The sequence below is a fragment of the Chenopodium album genome, chromosome 10 (assembly GCF_948465745.1).
Source record: "Chenopodium album chromosome 10, dcCheAlbu1.1, whole genome shotgun sequence".
Lineage (NCBI taxonomy): Eukaryota > Viridiplantae > Streptophyta > Magnoliopsida > Caryophyllales > Amaranthaceae > Chenopodium > Chenopodium album.
Window position 1 is genome coordinate 31,764,689 of NC_137843.1, and position 27,984 is coordinate 31,792,672.

General features: G+C 34.5%; 1 protein-coding gene across 4 annotated transcripts; it reads left to right on the forward strand.

The window, feature by feature from the left end:
- Positions 1-1,699: 1,699 nt before the first annotated feature.
- On the forward strand, positions 1,700-27,956 carry LOC145562399 (cullin-associated NEDD8-dissociated protein 1-like). Of its 4 annotated transcripts, none has more exons than XM_081622663.1 (28): positions 1,700-1,788; positions 2,109-2,183; positions 2,532-2,701; positions 4,432-4,642; positions 6,201-6,366; positions 6,516-6,645; positions 8,572-8,686; positions 9,023-9,180; positions 9,280-9,403; positions 9,507-9,557; positions 9,639-9,721; positions 10,498-10,582; positions 10,698-10,799; positions 10,883-10,981; positions 11,740-11,850; positions 11,960-12,184; positions 14,784-14,876; positions 15,017-15,138; positions 15,226-15,388; positions 15,475-15,714; positions 20,700-20,948; positions 21,012-21,188; positions 21,299-21,445; positions 22,534-22,650; positions 25,145-25,313; positions 25,479-25,556; positions 25,819-25,957; positions 27,411-27,956. In XM_081622663.1, exons 2-28 carry the CDS (start codon positions 2,148-2,150, stop codon positions 27,505-27,507), a joined length of 3,657 nt encoding a protein of 1,218 aa, XP_081478789.1. In that variant the 5' UTR covers positions 1,700-1,788; positions 2,109-2,147; the 3' UTR covers positions 27,508-27,956. The 4 variants fall into 4 exon arrangements, with proteins under 4 accessions (XP_081478789.1, XP_081478791.1, XP_081478790.1 ...); XM_081622665.1 differs by having other exon boundaries at positions 1,774-1,788; positions 2,091-2,183; XM_081622664.1 differs by lacking the exon at positions 1,700-1,788 and adding an exon at positions 1,823-1,957.
- Positions 27,957-27,984: the final 28 nt, after the last annotated feature.

A 27,984-nucleotide genomic window follows, 5' to 3' on the forward strand; every position in this document is an offset into this window, starting at 1 on the left:
GTCGTAGAAAAATGGTTGCAATTTGATCGAATTTTAGTAGTGTTCCTGAGTTGCGGCCTTCAAGGCCCAATTCCCAAGAACACCGTAAAATGGCGCAGCCCACCAAATCTAGGTCAAATGACCTAGAAGGGGCATGTTCTCCAATGACCTTATAAATAGGGAGATATTCCCCAAATTTTTGGGACAGACAATCATTTATTACACCTACCCTACATTCTCTCACATCATAGAAACACCTGAGCTCGGAATCCGAGAAGAACTCATTTCATTTTCCGCACCTTCTCCTACTCACATTCAAGTACTAACTTGATCGTCAGAGGCGGAGCTCCAAACACCTGGAGTCTCCGTTGTTTTGCAGGTACAGGCGCAGTCGGATCAGTCCTCGAGCTGTAACTCTCCCGAGGGACAAAAGCACCCAAAACAGCAGGGACAGAGAAGAATAGGTGGATGAGAGTTGGTACGCACTAGAAATGGACCCACTCCAGGCGAACGACCGGCCTCATGAGGAGAAATGGACAGGATATGTATTCAGCCCAAGGCGGCCATCCTTTAAATGGGCGAACAGATTCGTCCGCCTATTCCACTATAAGTCCTATTCCCACATACTCGGACGCATTAAGACGAGTAGAAAATCAGAGGAGGTGGCCCGTAGCGTATGAGTCACCCCCTCTAAGGGGCAAATTTTTAGGGTAAGAATACCCCCTACACATGGTCCAATCCCGTAGTGACACGTGGCCTAATCAAAGGGCGACACGTGTCCCTATGGGAAGATGACGCGTGTCAAGCTCAAGAAGAGCACCTGAAATGAGAGAAAAGGGCATCCTTACATCAGGAGGCTCAAATCCCGAGAAAGCCGCAAAACGGCGCTGATCTCTAAACACGTGTCGCTACTTGATTGCCAGTAGAAGCGTGGATTATGATGGGAGGGGTGGATTGTGACATAATAGCAAATAGAGCATTAAATACCTCCAACTTCTCTCTACTTTCTCTCTCTAGCCTTTCCGATTTCAGTTTACTAACTTAACCGTAGGAGGCGAATATTCCGTCACCGGAATATTCGTGTTTTGCAGATGTCCTAGTCTCGTTGCCAGCAGAAGCGTGACCAGTATCCTGAGGGATTCCAAAAAAACCCCGAAACACTATCAGTTGTTGATTGGTTGTATGGATATTATGTAATTGTTTTTGACACAATGTCTTGCTTAGGAAAATGTATATAGCGGTGGGTCAAATATAAGGTTATTATTGTGTCTAAATATTTGGTGAATACGACGGGTAAAACAAATATTCGATTGTATAGCTGCTGAAGTGAATGGTATGGTAAGAAACTTTTAGTTTTAATCTACGGGAGGTAGGAAATGATTTAGTCTATTTCTCTTATATAGTTATGTAGAGTATAATTCATTTATTTTTCCAATTAAAAGAATAACATTATAAAAAAAGGGAATAAAATAAATACAAATCTATAATCTTCTATAATCTATCTATAATTAATACTAAAGTAATCACCGCTGGCATCACCACAGTATATGTGTCGCCTTTTTATACAAAGATGGTAGTTTAATTTTTATCTTTTTTTTTAATAAAAAGACAAAAATAAGAAAGATATTTTAAGAAAGTGAAATTTATCACCTAAAACCCCTTTTACTTTATATATATATAATATATATATACACACACAAAGTACTGTATTAAAAAAAAAAAAAAAACAAGAGACTTTATACTTCCCTCTTCACCTTTCACTTTTTCCAGAAAAAAAAAAATCGAATTCCATAGTCACTCGCTCTCAAGGTAAAATCAATGGTCGTTTTGTTTTCTGTAGAATTCCAGATTAATTCTTTCGTAGTTTATCAGTGATTTCAATTTCAAGATTTTGGGGTTCAGTTGAACCAATTGAACCCCCTTAATACGCCACTGAACTTGTGCGTTACTGCTCGAAAAACCCTTAAATAATCTCAATGTAATTAGGGTTTTTGCTTAATTTTTTAATTATGCATTTCAGGGTTTAATTTTTTGTTTTTCCACATTGTTATTTTTACTTGATTTCGGGTTTTATTTATGATTGTGCATGTTAGGGTTTAATCTTAATGCAGAATCTTTCATCGTTGTAGTTTGCTGCATATTTGCTTCAGTTGCTTGGCTGTGTAATCATGGCGAACGTTGCGTTGACAGGGATACTTGAAAAGGTACCTTCTCTCTCTAAAATTTTGCTTTTTTTTTTTTTTTTTTTTTTTTTTTTTTTTTTTTTTTATAAGAATAATATATTTATTTTTTTTACTAATTTGTTGTAGTTGTTTTGTTGGTTGAAAAGTATGAATTATGACATTAAGATCTCTTCAAGTAGTACTAGGATTCATTGGGTGATTTTTAAAGTGAATGAATTTGCTTTTGTGTTCGAGTCACCGTAACACACTATCAACATTATATATTTTTGATATTAATGTCATGAATTATCATTCATATTGTTTGACAATAGTTAACGAGTTCTTTTATTAATTTTTCTTGACTTATGTTCGTATTCTTCTTTTGTCCAGATGACTGGTAAAGATAAAGATTACCGCTATATGGCTACTTCTGATTTGTTAAATGAATTGAGCAAGGAGGGATTTAAGGTTGATTCTGATTTGGAGATTAAGTTGGCGCTTACCATTCTTCAGCAACTTGATGATTCGGCTGGGGATGTTTCTGGACTAGCTGTGAAATGGTTTGTTCTAAATTTTAAAATCATTTTCCCTGTATTTTCCAATCCATCTTTTTGTTTAGTTTTAACTTTTTACACTCGTATTGATGCCTCTGCATTGTTTCATCAATGAGCCATGTGTTGCTACTTAGCTGCTTAATCTCGTCTTTCACCTATGAACTTTATTTGTATAGCCTTCTGGTGTCTCTCGTTAAATTTTATACCATTTGTAGTTGATTAGATCAAATAGCCGTTTGTTTAAAATTTTAAAACCATTTTCCCTGTATTTTCTAATCTATCTTTTTGTTTAGTTTTAGAGACTTTTTACATTTGTATTAATTGATGCCTCTTGCATTGTTTCATCAATGAGCCACGTGTTGCTACTTAGCTGCTTAATCTCGTCTTTCACCTATTGACCGTATTTGTATAGCCTACTGGTGCCTCTCATTAAATTTTATACCATCTATAGTCGATTAGATTAAAAAGCCGTTTGTTCTAAATTTTAAAACCATTTTCCCTGTATTTTCCAATCCATCTTTTTGTTTAGTTTTAGAGAGTTTTTACACTCGTATTAATTAATGCCTCTTGCATTGTTTTATCAATGAGCCACTTGTTACTGTGTTGCTACTTAGCTGCTTAATCTCGTCTTTCACCTATTGACTGTATTTGTATTGCCTACTGGTGCCTCTCATTAAATTTTATACCATCTGTAGCCGACTTGATTAAAAAGCCGTTTGTTCTAAATTTTAAAACCATTTTTCCTGTATTTTCCAATCCATATTTTTTTTTTTTTTTACTTTTAGAGACTTTCTACACTCGTATTAATTGATGCCTCTTGCATTGTTTCATCGATGAGCCACGTGTTGCTACTTAGCTGCTTAATCTCAGCTTTCACCTATTGACTGTATTTGTATAGCCTACTGGTGCCTCTCATTAAATTTTATACCATCTGTAGTCAACTAGATTAAAAAGCCATTTGTTCTAAATTTTAAAACCATTTTCCCTGTATTTTCAAATGCATCTTTTTGTTTGGTTTTTAGAGACTTTTTACACCCGTATTAATTGATGCTTCTTGCATTGTTTTATCAATGAGCCACGTGTTGCTGTGTTGCTACTTAGCTGCTTAATCTCTTCTTTTAGCTATGGACTGTATTTTTATAGCCTACTGGTGCCTCTTGTAAATTTATACCATCTATAGTAAAATAGATTAAAAAGCCATTTGTTCTAAATTTTAAAATCATTTTCCTGTATTTCCTAATCCATCTTTTTTTTTTTTTTAATTTTTTTTTCTTATAAATTTATTTAGTTTTAGAGACTTCTTACACTCGTATTAATTGATGCCTCTGCATTGTTTCATCAATGAGCCAGGTGTTGCTGTTTTGCTACTTAGCTGCTTAATCTCGTCTTTCACCTATGGATTTTATTTGTATAGCCTACTGGTGCCTCTCGTTGAATTTTAATACCATCTATAGTTGATTAGATTAAAAAGCCAACTTAGTGACTTATACTCCTCGAAACATATATGGAATGCAATTATTCTTTTTGTTAAGGATAGATTTTCAAGCAGTGAAATTGGGTTTGTATAGCCTTTCACAGAAAATCTATTCTGCAATTCTCTTCTGTATGATAACATAAGGAAATTAGTTTTGTGGAGCAAGAATGACGCTGAAGTGCAATGGTTCCATTATCTCTATCTTAGTATTTTTTTGTCTCTATTGCTATTGACTATTTGACTTGTTTCCATACTTTTTCAGTCTTGCTCCACTAGTGAAGAAGGTCAATGAGGCAAGGGTACTAGATATGACGAACAAACTTTGTGAAAAGCTCCTGAATGTTAAAGAACAACACAGAGACGTTGCAAGCATAGCTTTAAAGACGATCGTTTCTGAAGTCAACAGTTCATCAGCTGTTCAAGCTCTACTTGATTCTCTTGTACCTCAGTTAACAACTGGAATAATTGGCAGTGTGAGTTTTAAACTATTAACTTTTAGTTAGGGAAAGAGTTTTGTTTTCTTGTGGAAAAGATTAAATATCACTAAGCCATAATTAATCGAATTATTTTTATGATCCTTGCATTTGTAAACCTGCTTAAGTACACTGGGGTCTCACTAATTTATAGGCTGCTTCAAAAAATGCCCCACACCCCCTCAAAAAATAATAAAAGATTTTTTTTTGAAAACATAGGTCTACTTTCCCAGACTAGAGGAAGGGGTATCTTGAATTGATCAATTTCAGCTTTATCAATAACTATAGAGCCAACTGACTTGACATGGATAGCATCATTGATGACCATATCATCATAAAGCCATGTATCGCAATACAATCATCTTGTAATTTGTCTCCTTGATAACAAGTTTTAGTGTCAGCAGTGATCCCTGAATTAACTGAAATGAGGTTCTTGTGGCTCACTTGAAGGTTGTCCTTTATAGTAAAGAATTTCAGTAGAGTGTTAATTTCCCCAATAAAGTATTCATTTATAAATGGATGTTGGATCTTAAAGAAAGAACCTTACAACTACCATTAATCAACCACATTGTTGTGAATATACGAGCAATCAAAATAAATTGACAACTGTTTAGTTTCTGTAACAATCTATAAAAATAACTGCCTATTAATCATCACTATCTTTTTTTTCCTATCAATTCAATTTTAAACAACCAATTTCACCATCTTGTTTCTATTTTCATCTTTAACTAGCCAAACCCCACTTTCCTTTTTTTTTTTTATTAAATTTATTTTTTATAACAATATTCACCTACTCTCGACCAAACCCCACTATCTTGTTTTATTCACCTTCCTAAAACTTGTGTGAAAGGCAAATGAAGCTTTTATTAGGGGATGGAGGGAGTATTCCTTTTCCTTGGTCATTGGTATATTTAATTGAGGAATCTAATGGTCCAAGCACATTCAGTAATGGTGATCAACTTGACTCTTTCTAATGGATGAGTTTCCATCACTCATCAAATCCTTAGTATGCTGCTATGCCTAATAACAATTGTGGGGATTCTAAAAACTTAACTTATGAATTTCTGTCTGCTAATCATACTTTATGAATAGTGGAGTTTGACTTAAGAGAGACAGTTAGATCCATGCTCACAACCAACACCACTATGTCGGACTTTTAAACCAAATGTAGGCCCCCAAAGTATTTAAGTAGGTAACAATGCAATCCTCCATAATCCTTTAACCCATAAAATCTCAAATCTTGATGAGGTGGAAAACATGACACTGAAATTCGACCTTGGTTAGGCTCACCACTGTCAACTCATAGACGAATCTTTTGAATGATACATTAAGGTATGTGACTGTGGACCAGAAGCTTCTCAATGGAGAGTGTAAGAGTGATATCTTAGAGACCCTAGTCCTCAAATTCATGACTTTAATCTGCTAAATTTTACCTCTGCTGATATTTTCACCTTTTTTTTTGTTGATTAGAATTGATAAATTTTTACATTTATAATAGTATTTGTTTTAATTTATGAACCTGGATACTGTATCTTGATAACCTCTGTGTGTGATACAGGGATCAAGTACAGAGATCAAATGTGAGTGTCTTGATATCTTGTGTGATGTTCTTCATAGATATGGGAACCTTGTGGTTGCTTATCATGAGGAGCTGCTTCGTGCACTGCTCTCTCAGTTGAATTTTACTCAAGCCACTATTAGAAAGAAGACAGTTTCTTGCATAGGTAATATATTCTAAACAATGTTCTGATGTAGTATAGTTTTGCCTTACAATTCCAGATCTCATGGTTTTCAAGTCTTGCCTTAGGATAAGGCTCCAAGAAACTTCTTTAAGGTCTCTAAACAATTTTCTTCATATGTTTGCTTTGCTCAGCATCACTTGCATCAAGCTTGTCTGATGATTTATTGACGAAGGCTACAGTTGAAGTTGTTGGACTTTTGAAACGCAAGGCTACAAAGCCTGAAATGACACGAACACACATTCAAATGGTTGGGGCTCTAAGGTCTGTATATGTCATATTGTAGCTAGCTGTTATTTTTGTATGTCTGACGTTTTGTATTCCATGCTGGTGGTATCCCTTTGTATTTTCTCTAATGTTGCCCGTTCCCCTAAACAAATCCAACAAATTGCTAGTTCTGTGTTGTCCATTCAATTAGTGATCATATATTACATGTTTTGCAAAGCAATATATATTTGAAGGCAAGGGAATATTTCATCAGCTCTTTGATTAAGTATATGGATGTTAACTGTTATGTTACCTTGGTCAGCATTTTCCTGTTTTGAACCATGTTGTTGTAGACAAAAATAATATAGATAAAAGAGAGGACAAGAGTTATGGAAAATATGCTGCATTTTTAGAAATCTCTGATTGATTAAAAGTGAAGAATGGTTCAAGGCTTTTGTTTTGGCATGTCATTTTTGAAATTTTAATGCATTGCATTGAAAATTTTGAAGTGTTTTGTGATAAGGAAGAAGATCTAGTGTTAATGCATTGCATTGAAAATTTTGAAAATGTTTCTTTTTCAAGATTTCCTTGTTAAAAGGAAGAAGATCTAGTGTTAATGCTTTTGGATGTCTTTCTGTTGACCATGCTGATTTTGAGGGGACTTTTGGGATGGTGCGGCCCCTTAAACGCACTTTTCTTTTCGTCCCTTGTTTATGCAAAGAGATGGAATTTTCTCCCTAAAAACCGTTGTAGCTTGTCTTAAGATCCATAATTTTGTTTTCATTAAATTAGCCGTTTAGTTTGGTAGAGAAGGGTAAGGAAAATTTTGCTGAATAGGGTGTGGAAGATTGTGCTGTGGCAAATGGGTGGTTCACTTGGAAATACTATAGTTAAAAAAAAAAAAGATGGTATGAGATTAGCAAAGCAATCATGAAATAACAAATTAAGCTAATTTTTGTAAAAACTCAATGGGAGTTTGGTATAGTAATTTTATATGTAGGAATCAAATTCAAATAAGTGTTTCCATTTCTAGTTGTTTGGTATGAGTTAAAACACTTAAAAGTAACAAATACCGTTTTCGAAGGGTAACAAAATCCCCCAATTTGTTACCCTTGACAAACTAGTGGAAACAAAATACATTTCCTTAATTACAATTCTACTCAAATTGTTTCCATTCCATTAGAATTTTGGATACCAAATATATAAAATATATAGTAAAGATAACATTATCATTACTCTTTCCCCTATTTATTTAATTCTTTCCATTCCATTTACAGTGACACCCCGTCAAAGAAAGTGGTATAAAATAATAAAATTAGAGCAAAGACTGAAAAAACACTAACTAAACAAATAGAGTGATGCACCTAGGGAGTATTCATATCACTATATTATATCTGTGTCTGGTAAAGGTACCTCTACTGGTTGAAGTTCCCATCCCTCGTGATAAATTTAAGAAAGCAGAATGAGATGTTTTGAGTCTGGACAGTGGATACTTGTGCAAGCTATACTTAAAGCACTATCACTCTTATTGAATCTTTTTTTAATTTGTTTAATTTATTTATTTATTTTTTATCGGATGTAACCAGTGATGTAAAGTGAGGCTAGGAACAAAAAGCATCGTTAGGCTGGCAAGTGACATCATAATTTTACCTTCGGTAAATTAAATTGCGTGATGTCACAGCAAAGGATTTAAATGTCATATATGACCATGAACTCTGCAATACCAGATTGGAAGCCTATTCTCTCCTTGGGGAAAAGTCCTAGTGTTCAGAGATAGCCTATGGACTTGTTAAGTTCAGTATAGAATTCTTGAGAAAATCATTTTCATGTAGTTTTTCTTGATATGGACCTATTACTTATTGTGATTTCCATGTGTTCTTTTTGTGTTGGTGAAATTATTTTATTATTTTTCCTGTCTTTTTTTTTTTGGTGCTTTATTGTAAAGCTTCTCCATTTAATAGATTTTAACTTATTGTGTTGTAGTCGTGCTGTTGGATATCGTTTTGGGCCTCATCTTCAGGATACTGTCCCTCTGTTGATCAATTATTGCAAAAGTGCATCTGAGAATGATGAAGAACTTCGAGAGTACAGTTTGCAGGTATGATGTTATTTACTTTTTGCCAGGAATCACATGGGAATTGTTATTTTATGTTCATTTTTTTGCCCTTTAAAGGCAGTAGAAAGCAAATTTTCTAAAATTTGCAAGCATGATTAATAAAACAGGTCAAGTAAATAGAACGGAGGAAGAAATAGTTAAACAATTCCCCCATTCCCAGTGTTAAAATTATTTTAATTAAGTCATTTGTTTACCTTCTCTTATCACTTCCTAAGAGGATGTGACTGTGTTGGAAGTAAAAATAAGGGAGAAAGTGATTGCTATTGGCTTTGCTGTTGTTTTTTTTCAATATGTAACACTGCATTTTTCATTTTGCAGGCTCTTGAGAGTTTTCTACTTAGATGTCCAAGGGATATCTCTGCTTGTTGTGACGAAATTCTTCATCTTACTCTGGAATTTCTTAGTTATGATCCAAATTTCACTGATAACATGGAGGAAGATACTGATGACGAAAATAACGAGGAAGATGAAGATGAGTATGTGACTAATGGCTGATGTAGCACTCAAAATTTCATTCCTGATTGGGATGTCATCCTTAAACAATATTTTTTTTTGTTGATGTTATCCCTTTGCAGTGAAAGTGCCAATGAATATACAGATGACGAGGACGCTAGCTGGAAAGTGAGAAGAGCTGCAGCAAAATGTCTAGCTGGACTCATTGTTTCTCGGCCTGAGATGCTCTCAAACCTATATGAAGAGGTAATTACTTATAAGCAATTTGAGTTACCAGAAGAAGCTTGTTGCTTTATTTATATTGAAAAGGGCTTATAATTCATGAGTCTGTTGATTGTTCATTTTCTAGGCTTGTCCAAAGCTTATTGACAGGTTTAAAGAAAGAGAAGAAAATGTTAAGGTAAAGTAGACTGGCTCTCTCCTATTTGCCTGCCATTTTCAGCGTTTCTCTTACTTGATAGTTTATTTTGTGCGGCTGCAGATGGATGTATTTAATACATTCATTGAGCTCTTGAGGCAGACTGGAAATGTTACCGGAGGGCAGATGGATACAGACAAGATGAGGTAGGAAACATCGTGCTGTTATTTTGGCTCCTTATTTATTTGAAAGTTGCAACATTTTAACTTGCGCTGGAAATTTAGATGTTTGTGGGCATGTTTCTTCTGATTGGAGATCCGCTGTTGATTTTTTGAGAATTCTGGATTTATGAGTTTGTGATTTTTTACGTGAGATTATTTCATTTTAAGTAATGTTGTGAGTTATGACTGTCATGTACAACCAAATGGTTGACAATACGGGCTATTTAGTTAGTGTTAGCTGTTAATTTGTTTTAACGGTTTGTTTCTTGTGCACAATATTTTTTGTACCATCTGAAATTCTGAAACTAGTGTCCAATTTTTATTATTTTTTAACTTTTTTATTTGAGCACTGGTGAGTTCCAGTTTGGGTGTGATGGTTAAGCTTAAAATTTTCTATTTTGGGCTTTTTGATTCCTCTAAGAGATGACTTATAAATAGTCCCTCGATTGTTGACTGTGAATTGTAGAAAAGAATGAGGGGATGATATCTGATTCTTTGATGCTTGTCTATATGTTTAAGTTGCAGAATGTTAGGATGGATATAGTTGGCAATTACAGAATGGCGTGTAGCAATGGCACCTCAATTTTAGTGTACCTTAAGCCTATCCTTAGTAGGTCCCTTGGCTACTTGAACATATTTAATAATCCTTTTTCATATGTATGCAATTGGATGGGCTATTATGTGAATCCTTGGTCACTACAGCAGTGGCACAGATCATTCGCATGTTTCAAACTGATGGTAGACTCTCATCATTTGTACAGTCCTAGGTGGTTACTAAAGCAAGAAGTTCCGAAAATTGTGAAATCTATAAATAGGCTGCTGCGTGAAAAGTCTATCAAAACTAAGGTGGGAATTCTTTTTCTACTCTTTGAAATTTATGCACTTCTAAGTTACATATATTTTTATCTTATCTTTTTATTTTTGTAATATGGTTTCTTGATGTTGTTCCTGTTTTTGGCAGGTTGGTGCCTTTTCTGTGCTTAAAGAACTTGTTGTTGTCTTGCCAGACTGCTTGGCCGACCAGATTGGATCTCTAATTTCAGGAATAGAGAAGGCCTTACTAGTAAGTGTCGTATTCATTTTATTCTAAGCTGGTCTTGTTTGTTCGTTCCAGGATTCTCATCTCTTCTGCACTAATCCTGTCAGGAAAACTCATCTACATCAAATTTGAAAATTGAGGCACTTGTATTTACGAGATTAGTTTTGGCTTCACATTCACCTCTTGTTTTTCATCCGCATATAAAGGTAATGTTTATTATTTTCAATGTTCATCTTATTCGATGTATATTTAATGATTGCTATTTCTGGGTTTAGGATAGCTTTTCTCTTTGTTCATATTGTGGTTTTTTTTCAAGTATTCATATTGAATGCTAATTTTGCATTTAGGAGATTGGTTAGAGTTTTCACTTTTCCTCCTTCCTTTGATGGACTGTCCACAGTTAACTTGAAATGGCGGTCATTGACAGTAATGGAATTAGCAATTTTCTTCTATTATATGTGACTGTGGGTAATTCCTGTTGAAAGTTGTAATGTTTTCTTAGAAAAACAATAAAAAGAAGGATTATCTGTAGTAACTGTAAATATAAAGATTAAAATCATAATATTACACTTTTACATTTATTAGTGCTGATAAGAATTTATTACATAAAATAGTCGTATGACGGTATGTTTTGTGAATCTCATGCGACATAATGGATAATGCTTCTTAAGAGTAAATTTACTTTGGAGCAGGTTAGAACTCTTTGTAGCTGAATGAATAATTCTTTATTAATGGCATTGCGATAAATTAGTTCTTAAGAGTAAGTTCACTTTGGAGCAGGTTAGAACTCTTTATAGCTGAATGAATAATTCTTTATTAATGGCATTGCGATAAATTAGTTGTAGGACGAAAAGGAAGCTTTAATCCTTGAAAGGCGTATGATGAATTTATGACCTGGTCTTGGGCACCACTCCTGAGAAAAGGGTTGGCTAAACTTGTTTAGTTGATGATTATACTTGCACAGGCTCTTTCTGGTCCTGTACTATCTTCGGTTGGTGAGCGATACTACAAGGTCACTGCTGAGGCATTGAGAGTTTGCGGAGAACTTGTCCGAGTTTTGCGTCCAAGTATTGAGGTATGATTGTTGGTTTGGTTATGTAAATCACAGTTAATTGATATCGTGACAAGTTGACAACTTACTGATGTATCAATACAACTTCATTCAAATGGCCCTGTTTGTTTAGGTTTCTGGCTTTGACTTTAAGCCATTTGTTCATCCTATCTACAATGCTATCATGACACGCTTGACGAATCAAGATCAAGACCAGGAAGTTAAGGAGTGTGCTATCACTTGCATGGGACTTGTTATTTCAACATTTGGTGATAATCTTACTGCGGAATTACCAGCATGTCTTCCTGTTCTTGTTGATCGAATGGGAAATGAGATAACCAGGCTTACTGCAGTAAAGGTTAGTTTTGTAACTTCATATATGTTTATTTCCATCCTTTTTTTTTTTGTTTTTGTTTTTTTTTTTTTTTTTTTTTTTTTGCTGTTTTATTGATGCTGTACAAAAGAATAACTATAGGATACCTATGAGCACAGATAGGGGTTTAGTGTTTAAGGAAAGTAGTGGCCTTATTGAGAGAATAAACTTAGAATTCCTTGACAAGCAACATCCACCCAGTTCTCCTGCCAGAAACCCCAGAGAAATCTCGCCGGCAAAGTCTGTTATACCACCAATTTGTCAATTACTTTTCTATTGCGAATTAGGGTTTCCAGTAATTAAAGCTTTCAATATGGGGTTGAAAGCAAGTAAAATCATATAATTAATTGAGGGATTTTTCTTATTTAAGACTGGATGAGATTAATTTGAGAAATTTTGGTAACTTTGTAAGTTTCAAAACTTTTGAACTTAAAGTGCAGCACCTGGTGCCTTGACAGAGGCATGTGCCTCTCAGTGCCTTCTGTAATGCGCTGCACCTAGATAATGTTGTGCCTAAGTCTGCTTTTTTAAAACTAGGGAAGTGAATGTCGGTGTTTTACGCTCTTCTAACCGATGTTAAAAAAAATAAGGAAGGCTAGGCTTTGCTCCTCTTTTTATGCTTTTTTATGGTGCAACTCTTGCTTACCTGTTATTATTCTTAATTTTTTCTACTGCAAAATTCTTTTGCAATTTATCTCTTTTTTCCTTAGCTTATTTGCGTTTTGGGGTTGGGGTGGATGAATTTATTTTATAACTCTATTCTGTAGTCTCAAAATCTCTACGAGGTGGGATGGTATCTTTTTGGTAGTGGCAGCTGCCATTCCGGAAACTTTCATTTATTAAATTGTGAGGAAGTTTTTTTTTATTGCCAGAAGGGGACCTACTTTTTTAGAAATAAAAAATGAATTATATTATGTTGAGAAGCTTTAGGATACTGCATTTAATGATTTTCAGGCAGAAACCATCCTTACAATGTGAAGCTTTGGCTGACATTCCCTTGGTGCTCTAATCATACATTCTTTTTATTCATTGTCAATGGTGTAGTAATAGAATAAGAGGTGTTTTAGAATTATGTGTTTTGATATTCCATGCTCTTTCTTAGATTTGAGATTTGCATCTAATTAGGTCTTCAAACTTGATGGTTGACTGATGCTGATTGGGTTCTTAAGTCAGCTGCTATTTAGTATCTAATGGTTGAATGTGCTGGACAGTTAACCATGTTCAAGAATCTGATTTGTACTGAGTACTGTTTTGCCAAATTGTTTTAACTCAGCATTTTGGTGTAGTTGTAAGTTTATGACTAGTGAGTTTTGGGAGTCCTAGTTATTTAATAGCTTTGCAATGGTTGACTGATGTCTTTAGTTATAATGAACAATTCTTCCCTCTTAAATAGTGAGCGGAGGACGGTGTATTGGTCTTTGATGAAAAGGAATGGTGAAAGATACTGAATATGAGGACTGGCAGAGGTTGCCTAGAGGAACATAGGCTTCTGTTCCACAATTCAATTCAAGTTATGCAATGCTATCATATTTCTATGGTTTAGGTTTCTTTTATCCCCACATCCTATTTGCTGATGGGGATGGAGACCCATGATGTGATTGGTTGTCAAACTTTTAGAAAAAAAAAAAAAACAATTCCACTATTCCAACGCTTATCTGTAACTGTTCACAACTTGACATGACAACTATGCAATGCTCAACTATTCGTTCAACATTTTAAGCTAGCTACTTTTGAACAAGACTAATATAAGAGGGGGTTTGGATTTGTTTGGTTCTTTGATGGTTCATGCAGCTTAGAACTGGAAAGGTTACCCTATATACCCAATCACCGACCCAAAATTTAAACTTTACCAGAAATTACGACCCAAATTGACGCAATTGATGTTGATCCAACCCACCCGGTCCGAAATCAATTTGTCTAATAATGATTATTTTACTTTAAAATCATTAGCAATAGATTATAGAGCTGAATTTGATTTAATCGGAATTGAATTAAATTTGAAATCAATCTGGTGAGTCTTCACCCAAACATTACCCCACTTGAACAACCCGGTTTGCCACCTCAAAGTTTACAAGTATTTTAACCCCTGTTTTTTTTTTTTTTTTTTTTTTTTTTTTTTTTTTTTCAAAATTTATTTATTTTTTCATAATTGTTTTCTTATGGGGCAACAATAAGAAGTCTTTGACATGCAATCTTGGTCATGTATCTTTGTGCTGAGGAACATTACTGGAAGCTTCACTGACATTATGTGATTGTGGTATATTTTTATGACTTGTGTCAAGGTTGCTGTCACTGTAGAATTCTATTCAGAGTAAAATGTCTTAGGTGTTACATATTTAAAGAGAGGATGTTTATTCAGTTTTTCACTTTTGTTTGACATGATTGAATTGTTTTTTGCATGTCAACAGTATTGCTTGAATTTTATAGGATTGCCAACTAAGACACCTTCTTTCAAGTTCTTTAGATGCTACGTTTAATGTTTAGCATGAGCTCCATAGAAATAGAGCTCCTTTGCTTTATGCTTAGTTTGTTATACTTGTGTCAAATAGTACTTGTTAATTATGTGCTGATATATTCCACACAGGCTTTTGCTGTCATTGCTGCTTCTCCACTTCGTATTGATCTGTCATGTGTCTTGGAGAATGTTATCGTTGAGTTAACGGCGTTTCTACGGAAGGTATATTGATCCTGCTAATTGTGCTTATCTTGAAGATCAATCTTTTTGGGTTCTCTTAATATTCTTACTGGGCATTTTCTAAAATTTATATATGGCATTAAATTGTTTGCTGATACCTTGCTGTTATGATTTTGAAATAGGCCAATCGAGCGCTTAGACAGGCCACTCTGGGGACACTGAACTCTCTAATAGTTGCATATGGCGACAAAATAACTTCATCAGCTTATGGAGTCATTATTGTTGAATTATCAACTCTCATTAGGTTTTTCTTTTACTAATATGTGGAGATATTATATATACTCTTTTTGTGGAGTTCAGTTTTTTTTTACATAGATGCATTTTTTACCAGTGATTCAGACTTGCATATGACTGCTCTTGCTCTGGAGCTGTGCTGCACTTTAATGACTGACAGAAGGTCAAACCCAAGTGTTGGCTTGACTGTGAGGGACAGAGTTCTTCCTCCTGCGTTGACATTAGTCAAGAGCTCTTTGCTCCAGGGGCAAGCACTCACGGTATTATTTTGGTCAATGGATGCTACTTATTCTTAATTATCTTCCTGCTAGGCTGCTAGCTGAAAAAAGTTTCTTGAATGCTGCAGGCACTACAGAATTTTTTTGCTGGCTTGGTCTATTCTGCATATACAAGTTTTGAGAATTTGCTAGATTCTCTGCTTTCATGTGCTAAACCATCTCCTCAGTCTGGTGGTGTCGCTAAACAAGCGATGTTTTCAATTGCTCAGTGTGTTGCTGTTCTTTGCCTTGCTGCGGGCGATGACAGATGCTCGTCTACAGTAGACATGCTGACAAATATTCTCAAGGGTGACAGCACAATCAATTCAGTAAGCTCTGATGCTGTGAGAGATTTTTTTTTTGTATTGATTCTGAAATATAATGCATGTAACTTCTTTCTCTTGGTATCAAGTTCTTGTGAAATTAAATGGCAATGTTAATCGAAACTATGGCAGGTATAAGTGCATGCTTATGGCTTATGAGTGGTTGAAATGTTTTACATGTTAGCATGTTGCATTGATCACTATGGGTTCTTGACTATGTTACATCTCATCTATCAAATTTCTAGTCTGCTTATGATTGTTGGGATTAGTCATTCCTTTTTGTTTATAGATATTTGCTTAGCATATGAGAACTTTGCATTGCGAAAATGAAGATAATCTTAGAGCTCCTAAACATGTCGAATGGGGGTATTGAACAATTGACCATTTTTCAGGCGATGATGTGCCAACAACAACGCTTGAGCTTCAAAATATTTTGGGGTTGGCTAAAATGAATAAGTCATAAGGAATGTCCATGAAAAGTGAAACAAGAGAAGAGAGATTAAAACAAGTGAGAAAGTGTGGAAGAAAATATAGAAAATAGTGGAAGCAAAAAAACGAGGGTGGTTGAAAATGGAAGTCCTAAAAAAAGGATATACCAAGTAATTAAGTTTGTTTAAGTTTTCTAATTATTATTATTATTTTTTTTTTTTTTTTTTTTTTTTTTGAGAAAGATAGTGAATAAAATATGCTTAAGGGAGAAAAATTTGCAAAATACAATGAGTTTAAAAAGGAATGAAAAAAGGAAATCAATAATAGAAAGAATGTGCATACATAAAGTCATGTGATCTGCATTCATTTTCGTCCTCAATGCCAATGCCATATTATTCTTAATCTTTACACTTTGTTACTCTCTTTCCTTCACAATTCCAACATTTTGTCACTTGTTATACCTCTTATCTGGCGCATAACTTGATCCATCTTACATGGCCAAATCATGTTAGGAAAATCCCCGTAATTTTGTCTCGAATAGGTGTAACTTGCCCATATTAAGAATGTGAATATTTTCAAGATAACGGGTAGCGTTTTATACTATATGATAGTGCAGTCTTAATGTCCCTTCAATATGTTTGGATCACATAGAAGGCACCTAGAAACAAAGATCACATAGAAACCTTAGGTACCTAGTAGTGTGCTTCCACATCAACCAGCCTACCTTGACTCTATGAGCAACGTCTTCATCGGATTCCTATTCTATTGGATTAGTTTTTAAAAAGTGTGCCTAGGTGATCTCCATTGTCAGGTGCCACCCATAATGAAAGGCGTATGCCTTTGCCTAGGCACTAGGCTTTGTGTCTCTATCCTTTTTGTTTTGTGGCGCAAGATTCCCCGAGTGCTTTTTGTTAATGCCGTGAGGGAGAGAATATTTTTATTTAATTACTCAGGCTTTAAGACCCCATTTTGAGATAAAACCCTCAATTGCATGAAATGGCTTCAAATAATTCTAAATTACAATTCTCTAATCTAGACTAAACCCTAATTTAGAAAATAGGTTACAATTCAAATACCTAGACTGTTTTCAGTGAGTTTTTCTTGTAGGATTGCCATTTGATTTTTATGCTCTTTGCTTTCAGTTTAGGATTGCCATTTGGTTTTTCTGCCCTTTGCTTTTAGTTTAGGATTGCCATTTGGTTTTTCTGCTCTTTGCTTTCAGTTTTTATTGATGTCTAGTCTTCTTTGGTTTTCTGATTTTATCTTTCTTATTTTAAGTAGTGACCTACTTGTAGTAGCCCACCATTCCCCTTTTGAGTGTCAGCTCTCAGCTGTAGTTTTTATGGAACTTTTATTTTTGCCTTATTTTGGTATTCAATATTTTACACGGCAACCTTTTTAAGAAAAAAATATTTATAATTTTCTATTTGTATAGATTTGCATTCTTTTTTAATCACAATGTAGGATGAAGTTATATAATATATATATTTTTAAATTTCCTTTTTGTTTTAAACTTTATCATTACTAAGATCTCTTTACGGGAATTTTAACTCCGCCAAAAAAAAAAAAAGAAATAAAAAAAAATTAGGAAAATTGGCTTAAAATAATCCACCCTATTAGCGGTGGGTGCAAAATAATACGACCTCAGTTGTTTGGTTTCAACGGTACCACCTTTTGTAATATATTTGCAAAATGGTACGCCAGCTATCGGAGAAGGTATCTCAAGGAATATTTCGTCCACCTTTATTATTATATTTATTTTATACCATTAATTATTAATTTTTTTCCAAAATACATAATTCTTACTTTTTATTTACAATAACACACTTTTTTGACATGACACATAATTTAACAAAGATATTAGACTAGATAAACAGACAAAACAATCAACATAAATTTTATCACCAATAAGAAGAAAGTGTTATGTTTAAAAAGCGAAGAAGAAAGTGTTAAGTTGCTACGATTAAAACTTGTAGCATAATTTGTTCGCTTATATAGTCTAATCATTTTTTCAAATAGGTTAGCATGCCAAAAGGTGTGTTGTAAGTATGAAAGAAGGAAATATTATGCTAATTTTGGTTTTTAATAAATTTTTTGAAACTAATAATTATATCAATATAATATGCATTTAAGTACCCTATTTACTTTTGTTTGATAGTAAATAGTCTAACAAAGGGGCGTAGCATTATTAATTTGGGTAGGATAAAATTATTAACATAAAATGTATTTTGAAAACAAATACTTTAATATTAAAAAAATAATAAAAATTATATAATAATAATGAATATGAAAAGAATATTCCTTAAAATGTTTTCTTTGGTGGCTGGCGTACCATTTTGAACATATAGTACAAAATGTTATACTGTTGATAACAAATAGTTGAGGTTGTATTATTTTGTACACACCGTTAATAGTTGGTAATATTTTAAGCCAATTTTCCAAAACATTAAAATCTAAGTTGCATCTTGTAATGAAAAGCGCACATACCTTTGTGTTGTGCCTTGCGCTTAGGCTTCAAGGATCCTTATCCAGGTGCCGGACAGTTTCACTTTTTTCATCAAATGAAAAATATATCCTGGGTTTAATTAGAGCCAATCTTTGATTTCATTATGCCTTGTTTCATTGTTTTGAACATGTACAAGTAAGATCCTTTTTATTTTGACTTTCAGCAGATCTTCCACTTTACTCTACTTTGGATATTTTATTTTCCATTTTTTTGCTGTCAATCATCTTTTAGAATCTTCTTTTCCCCCCAGTACAATTGCACTATGCAATATGAATATTGTAAAAAGACAAAATTGGTCTGTATGATTAAGAATGTTATAAAAGTTACCTAGCTTTTTTTTTTATTGCAATATTGCTATCAAATTAGCTGAACTAGATTGTTACGGCCCAGAAAAAGAGGGTTTGTTTTCCCCCTAGCTGCCACATAATGTGCTTGATGACTGATATTTGGACTCAGATACCAATATTTCTGTTGACTTTACTCATGTTCTGACTCCGGATATGGGTCTCTTGCCTGAGAGAAAATGGATGTGGCCAGTTTCATGTACTGATGTAATAAAATCATCACATCATATCTAGAGTTTCAAATATGCTAAGGCTATAGGTAGCCATTGAGAGGTAAACCTTAATATGCTATCTTGTCATGATAGTTACTGATGGCCATTGGTTTGGGTGGTCAGAGAAAAAGGTCAGTTATCGTGTGAAAAATAGTGTGGCAATTGGGAAAATAGCGTTAAGATGTACTTCCTCTGTTTCTTTTTAGTTGACACATTTCTTTAGTCACGTTTGCCAATGCACGATTTCAACCGTTAATATCTTTAATTATCGATAAGTAAAAATTATAAAAAGTTGATATATTGAAAATGCATACCGTGACGAATCTAACAAGACCCCACATGATTATATTTTTCATTACGTATAAATCACAAAACATGGTCAAAGGTAAGTGTGTGAATAGTGCTAAAGTCAAAACGTGTCAACTAATAAAAAACGGAGGTAGTACATAATTTTTTTTGAGGTGAATGTTCCTTTTCAAGTTGTAGATAATGGGAATTAAATTACTAAAAGATTGGGTGGTGCAGTAGACCAGGCATATTCCATCTTAGTGCTGCCTACGAAGTGTATTGCTAAGACGAGATTGGGTACTGGTGTGTCATTTGCTACCTAATATAGTGTAATTGAGCTAAAATGTACCACATTCTCCTCATGTTTGTGGTTTGCTTGGGGATCGGGGTATTAAGCAACTAGATCCCTCTCTCTTCTTAGTTTATTTCATACCTAAAATATGTCATTACTACAGGATAACTGCTCACCTATTCCTGGGTAAAGATGCTTAAAATAAAATTTTTGAATTTGAATATCAACTTATTTACCAGCTATACTTAATAGAACTCCTATTTTCTTTCCCCCTCCGTTTTTTTTAAGTGCCCCATTGGAGATTTTGGCACTATTCATTAAACATAATTTGACCAATGTTTATGAATTATACATAAGAAAAATAGTCTTGTGGGTACTTGTTGGAATCTTCTCAATGAGTAGATTATTAATATTCAATTGTTATAATTTATAGTTAATGATAATTAAAGATATTATTAGCCAAAGTTTTGCATTGGCATGCGTGATATGTCACTATGGGGCACTTAAAAAAAAAAAAAAAGGAGGGAGTACTAATTATACAGTCAATAGTTCTTATAGAGTAACATTTTGTTTACATCTGTGTTCTCTGAGTCCAGTTTTAAAATATGGACACTTAAAGTTGCCTTATTTACTGTTTTAGAATCTCAAGCCTGACTCTTAGCTTACATCCATTTCGTAGTTCAAACATCTTTGCTTGATGACCCTAGTTGTTTCTGTGAACTACTGATAGCTTTTGTTTCTATTTGTGATGTTTATTCTGTGTCATATTGTTTACTGTTGAGTGTTGACTGAGAATAGGTTGCTTATTTGGTCTTATATATTTGTTTTTTATTAACTAAGATGCTGAAACTTTTCTCTGTGTTGATTTGTCTAATGGGTTTATTTATTCTTTTTCAACAATCTCCATTTACAAATTCCAGGCAAAGCAACACCTAGCCTTGCTCTGTTTGGGAGAGATAGGAAGAAGGAAAGACCTGAGCTCACATGCTCATATTGAGAATATTGTTATCGATTCTTTTCAATCCCCTTTTGAAGAGATTAAATCTGCAGCCTCCTATGCCCTTGGGAACATTGCTGTTGGAAATCTGTCCAAGTATTTGCCTTTTATTCTGGACCAGATTGATCATCAGCAAAAGAAGCAGTATCTGTTGCTGCATTCATTGAAAGAGGTATGTTCTTAAACTCGCCAATCTAAGGTTCTTCAGTTCTTCTAAAACTGTATGCTTGTGCAGGTTATTGTTAGACAATCAACTGATAAAGCTGAGTTCCAGGCCTCGAGTGTTGATAAGATTCTAAACCTGTTGTTTAATCATTGTGAAAGTGAGGAGGAGGGAGTACGCAATGTGGTCGCTGAATGCCTTGGTAAAATTGCTCTCATTGAGCCCAATAAACTTGTCCCTGCACTAAAGGTGTCCATGATATAATCTTACCTTTTTTTTTTGGCAATGATTGTTAATAACTTAATTTGCTTGGGTTTTTGTAGTTTTACTAAATTGTTCCCGTGCTTGTGATTGCATAGATGCGAATTACAAGTCCTGCTGGATTCACTAGGGCCACTGCCATCATTGCCATTAAGTATTCTCTGGTGGAAAGGCCTGAAAAAATAGACGAGATACTGCATCCTGAAATCTCTTCATTTCTGTTGCTAATTAAGGATCAAGATCGGGTAATTCTTTTACACTTTTTGTTCCTCATTGATGTATCTATGGATACAAAGAGTTTCGTAGAGTGCATAAGCCTATTGTTCTCTGCTTGATTATTGATTTTAAATTTGTTTTTAGTCTTGAAATTATTGGTAATTTAAAATATCGTAATTATATGGATCATATCAATTGTTTGGTTCTTGTACTTATCTGTACTTATTGGGACTAGACTGCTGTATCATGAATAGCCTAAGGTGTTTGGCTAGGTGAAGGTTGGTCATTCACCTACCTAATTATTGAATTCTAGTCCTTGGTGCCATGTGATATGTGAGTTGTTTGTCAGATGCAAAGAATTGAACTGTCATTACATAAGATGAGGCTCACACTGTAACAACATAAGAGGATATAGTATGTAATTAATACATCTTTCTCGGAGATATTATAGTTTGGAGATTAATTTAAACGGTGAATGAACATTTTTATTTTGTGTTGTTAACCCCTCCCCTGATTTCACATAATACCTTATTGGAGTAATTATTAAATGAAATTTTGTTTAGTTTTGAAGGCATTAAGCCTTACCATCAGATGTTACATTTCACAACCCTTTATCCTGAGTCTTGACATGCTCTGTGGTTGTCAAATGACTTTTTTAAGCCACGATATGCGAAATACAGTACATAAAGTCATCAGCCAAGTGGATCCACCATTAGGCGAAGTTTTATAAGGCAGTGCCTTTCATGATAAAATATGTGAAGATAGATGACTGATATTGTTTCTCATTACTAAGAGGTCATTGCAGCATTAGAATTCATGAAAATTAAATGTTGTTTTATCGTATCAACCTTTCTTACCTACTTTAGGCTTGTTCTCTAAATATTCATTGATTATGGACTTAAGGCTATATGATTGACAGAACAAGTATTAGGATTTAGCTCATTGCTGCTCTGCAATGACTAACTTGCCTCTCAGCTCACTGTCAGATCTACTGTTTCTTAGTGTCATAAAACATCCTTTTGCTTTTGCATTTAGATTGTGTTTCTGAGATCTGGTTGTTCTGTTGTTAAATATATTTTTTGTTTTGTTTTGTTTTTTTTTTCTTTCTTTAATGCAGCATGTTAGACGTGCAGCTGTTTTGGCTTTAAGTACAGCTGCCCATAATAAGCCAAATCTCATCAAAGGGCTTTTGCCGGAATTGCTGCCTCTTCTATATGATCAGACTGTGGTTAAGGTAATACAAAATTCTGATATATTACATGGAATGTATGTTCAGCTTCCCGCCTAGCCCCATTTATATGATTTGGTATATGCTTCCCCCATTTAAATTTAGATAAAACACTTCATTTTCACACTTGTTGATGCATATATTCAACCAATAATAGCTTTAATGATTAATAAATAAAATTTATAGACAATGATATTTGAAAAGTATATAAAGACTAATCTAACAAGACTCACGTTACTTTTTTTTTCCATACAAAAAAAAACCAAAAATATGGATTGTATATGTCATTAGTGTGACTTTAAAAGTGTTGCACCCATGGAAACGGAGAAATTTTTATACTTCTTTTGTGTAATGTTTTTATATGATGGCGAGAAGAAATTCCTCAACATGAAGTAATCTATTCTTAGTATAATCTTAAAATATGTGTTGCTTTAGATACAAGTGATTATTAGCAGTGGTATCTTTTTAACTAGTGTTGACATGTCTATTACAGATTGTGAATATGAATTTAATGTCGTAGCTAATCAATCTATTAATCCCGTTCTCCTAACTAATCTAAAGGAATGTGATGGGCTTCTTATGCCTCAATCTAACTAATCTTCCGATTACAGTGAATAGGACTTGGTGTAGTAAGTCGGAGCATCGTTACCAGATTCACGCCTACCCCTCGCGAATCTTGATTGGGTTCGCACGAACCAATTCGTGGTTTGTTGACGTCCCGATTCGGTGTAGTACGTGAACCAAAATGCCGGTACCATCGTCGTGAATCTGCAACCCTAGTTTTAGCAATTGAAGGTTAAGGGTGGCGCATTAGTTATTGGAAAAGGCATAAATGCACACTCCAACTTGTAGATCTGATCGTATATCTTTCCGGAGATCAGATTGATAAGAAAATAAATAACATAAACCCAGAATGTCTATAAGACTCAATAGTATGGTGTGTTTTGGGTGTGTGTGGTGGTTAGGGGTGGCTTTTCGATGGGTGAGGGGTTGAGTTTTGGATGGTGGTGGTGGTGGGGGTTTGGTTCTAGCATGGTGGTGGTGGTGGTTTTGGTCTAGGGTGGTGGTGGTTGGTGTTGTGGTGTTGTTGATAGGAGTGTAGGAGTCTTGAGGAAGGGAATAGGAAAACCTTTGAGGGGGGGGGGGGGGGAATCAAAGTAGAAGACTGGGAAATAAAGATGGTTAAAAGAACTATTTAAATGTCCTAACAAACAAGTAAGGAAATAATCCATTTTGATTCCCTCACCCTTTGTTAAACACCCCAAGCCAAACTCCCCCCTAGCCTATACCAGTTCACTGGAAGGCATAAAGAAAAGGTAGATGGTGGACCAATTAGCAAATGTTGAAGTAGGACTTTTGGACAAGTGTTACAAGGTTCGCGGTACGTTGGTCCGAACCGCAACCTGGTTCGTACGTACCGGAACGGGGTACAAATGCGACTCAGGTTGCTGGAGGTTGCGTTGGGTCGCTGGATTCCGCGAACCTGTGTATGATCGGTTGTTTTGGTTTCTTTTAGCCTCTTTCTCCTCTCACGTGCAGCAGCAGTATTGTTTTTTTTTTTTTTTTTTTTTTTTTTTTTTTTTTTTTGTCTATTTTTATGTAGTATGGCGGCTAGGTTTATTATTGTTGAATGGGCTTTGAGCCTTTGACATACACCAATAATTAGGCTTAATCTATTAACTCATATTTTGTTATTCTCATTTCTATTGAATCAAGGCATGCCCCTACAGAAAAACTGTACTAGATATATATTTTATGAGTATTTTCAACCTGTATTGGTTAAAAAAGAAAATTACTTAAAAATATAATATTAACTATTTATTTCGTACCCAATCGTTCCAGATTCACAAAGAGTAACGTTTCACGTATCTGTTTACGTACCACGTTTCGAATCGAACCCCGTACCATGTAACTTTTTTCAGGTTCTCCGAAAATGTCACAATCCCAAGATCCATCTATAATACAGTGAATGGAGAGGTACTATTTTACCTCATCACCAACTCATTAGGAATCATATGGTTATCCCTTGTGCCCTAATGCCCTATATATGTGTGTATATATATGTATGAAAGAGATCCAATATGAAAAGAATGCATGTGCATAATTTTTCGATTAAATATTTTCTTTTCCCAACTAAATGTGTATCTTTTTTGATCTGATGTTTTTCCCCTGATTTTCTTTAAAACCATTAAAAAATAAGCATTCTGTTAAAAAAAAAAATGCATATCATGTATGTAGTTAAAAAATAAGCTGCACATTTAGTTAAAAAGTATGCACATGTATGAATAAGATGGACCTGAATTCCTTTTCATTTTGAGTGTCGTCTGACTCTTCTCATATATTGACATATTATTAACCTCCTGCTTTATTTCTGAAAGAAGTGCTTTTTTCTTGAATATTTGCCTAGGGATTAGTTTGTAAATTTAGTTGTAGACCTATGGCACAATTTAATGTTCAGTTTTTCTTGTTATGGCATTGATTCTTTTATTCTGTGTTGCAGCAAGAGTTGATAAGAACAGTTGATTTGGGTCCATTTAAGCATGTTGTAGATGATGGTCTTGAACTAAGAAAAGCAGCTTTTGAATGTGTTGACACTTTGTTGGACCATTGCCTCGATCAAGTCAATCCAGCTTCCTTTATTATCCCCTATCTAAAATCTGGTCTGGATGGTAAGTAGCTACAATTCATGGTTGCAATTTTCTGCTCAAGGCAATAGACAATCTGCTATAACACTTAATGTGGTGTTAATCCCTCCTATATCTATCTTGTAAAGTTAAGAAACCATATTCTAATTTATATGACCTTTACTGAAAAATTTATCCTGCTTTTGCCAGATCATTATGATGTTAAAATGCCGTGCCACCTTATCCTTTCTAAACTCGCAGACAAGTGTCCATCTGCTGTATTGGCAGGTTAGTGTTTGCAGATTTTAGATGGAAAATTCATCACCCTCCATCACTTAGTGATTTGCATGGGATTCGATTTTGAAAAATGTTTCAGCCGTTTCACTTCACAAGCATTTTTTAATATGAATGATGCTAGATTCATATTATTTTCATGCAAGCATTTTCATCCTATTGCAGTCGACATGGGACACAAAATTTAGTAAATCTCTGATTATTTGTGCTACAATGCTTATGATGGTTTGCTTTGTTCCAAATTTCAAATTGCCAGTCTTGGATTCGTTGGTGGACCCTCTTCAGAAGACTATTAATTTTAAGCCAAAGCAAGATGCTGTGAAGCAAGAGATAGATCGTAATGAGGACATGATAAGGAGTGCTCTTAGAGCAATTGCATCTTTGAATCGCATTAGGTACGTAACTGCTCAATACTTTTATTTTTCAGGTTAGATTTTTATGATTGGAAGTATTTTTGTTTGTAGTTCTGTTTTGCAAATATTTATCATCTTAACGAGCCATTGTTTAGTGGTATATAGAGTAGGTACACAGTTTCTGGCTCACATCACATATCTGGGTACTGGAGATCTTCTATTAAATGTTTTTCTTTGCAGTATGTAAATACCAAATTTGACTCATGATATCGCATTTCTGGAATTACTAGTGCACAATATTTCTGATGCTTATAGTTTTTGACTGGTTAAGCATGTTTTTGGTGGTACTAAGTTTTTCATGCTTTGCTTACCTGATTCTTGAAATATGTTTGAAGGTCTTTTGTAGTTTTACAATTATCTAGAGTCCAGCAAGGAAAAGTGTTATTGTTGGAAGCTTTTTACCTTGAATTCCCTTGCAACACCTTTTGTTTTTCATCTGCAAGTTTTTCTCCTTTCTCTTTCCTCATCACTTGGGCACTAATTTCATCTCACGTTTCCTCATCTATCACATGGGTCTTCTAAATTCATGTGCATGTAATGTTTTAAGAACAGAAGTATATCTATATGGCATGTGTTTATCAGTCTTTCTGTATGAACAGAATTATCAATTTCTTGAGACCTTTCAGAACATACTATGGTGTTATTGAATGGCATTGGCATTTCTTTTTGTAATAGGGCCACATAATTTTTTGAGACCTTTCAGAACATACTTGTAATTGTAATATATGCTGTACTTCTAATTTTCAGGGCCCTATGCTTATTTCTGATTGCTTATATACGTGTGTTGTCTTATCAGCTATACTTTGTTGAACTAGCATATTAAAGGTAATGACAAGCAGGATATAGTGATTTGATTGATGATGCTGAATTTACAGAAATTTGAGTTAAATGTCAAGTATTCAGAAGACTTGATGCCACAAGTGTGGCTGAGCTAATTACTTTCCTACCCTCTTCTAGATGTATAGACTTTTGATTCTGCTATCTTTAACTTATTTTCTGCCTTATTCCTCTTAGTGTGCAATTCAAATTAAACCGTCTCATGTCTTGTTCATTGCACACAAGTATATATACGGCTTAGGGTGCTATAAGATGATTGGGGTCCTAGAAATTAGGCATAAGATGAGAGGAATAGACAGAGTGAGGCACATATTTAAATTTGAAATTGTTCGAGTCATTTGGATCAAATACTCTTCGAATTAGTAAAATTTAACCTAGTTTTAAAATTTTAATGAGTCTTTTTGAATCTGTTACATCAGAATTAGAAAGCTAGTGTGTTCGTGGGTTTTTCTTTTTTATTTTATTTATTAAGTTGTTTTTTTGGTTATAAAGGGCTTGAGGTGCATCTCTGTTTATGCGACACCTCAGCATAAATGCCGATTGCTTGAAAGCTTCTGCATGGAAAAAGTATATGATTGTAATTGCTCCTTTGCTGCAGTGGTGGTGATTGCAGCATCAGGTTCAAGAACCTCATGAATGAAATTTCGAAATCCCCTACACTATGGGAAAAATATCATTCCATCCGCAACGAGTGATGGCATGTGTAGCATTCTGGCCGCATACAACTGAGCTGCATGATAAGCACTCAACAGGATATTGCTTCATTGAACTTGCTGCTAGGCGCAAGAGAAGGGATGCAACTGGAAGCCCATGATGTTTTGGACTCGATGCGACATGAATTTCAAAGAGTTGTAGGAAGATACAAAACTAACGGCCTTTGAGTAGGAAATGTTTTGTACAGACAGGCATATACCTTGACATTATTGATAGTTTGGTTCTGTAGGATTATTGTTTCCTTTTTATTTTTTAATAGCACCGGACATCTATACATTTCTGCCTGAAGCAATCTTCTGTTCATTTGCAGATAGTGCATTATTCAATCCTGGCCTGTGCTGGAGATTTTGCTTGAGTTGCAGTTTCTGCAGGTTCATGCTGAACATGCATATAATTTTTATCTATACTATTTAAATGGCTACTTCCTGCTTGGGTTATTGTCTTGTACGTCTATACCT

What these genes read in the sequence shown, in the direction of transcription:
- LOC145562399 (XM_081622663.1), top strand. Translation starts at nt 2,148, where the DNA reads ATGGCGAACGTTGCGTTGACAGGGATACTTGAAAAG. An exon ending in AAAGAGAAGAAAATGTTAAG is followed by an intron (nt 9,558 to 9,638) that starts GTAAAGTAGACT and finishes GTGCGGCTGCAG; the next exon opens with ATGGATGTATTTAATACATT. An exon ending in AACTTGTCCCTGCACTAAAG is followed by an intron (nt 21,189 to 21,298) that starts GTGTCCATGATA and finishes GTGATTGCATAG; the next exon opens with ATGCGAATTACAAGTCCTGC.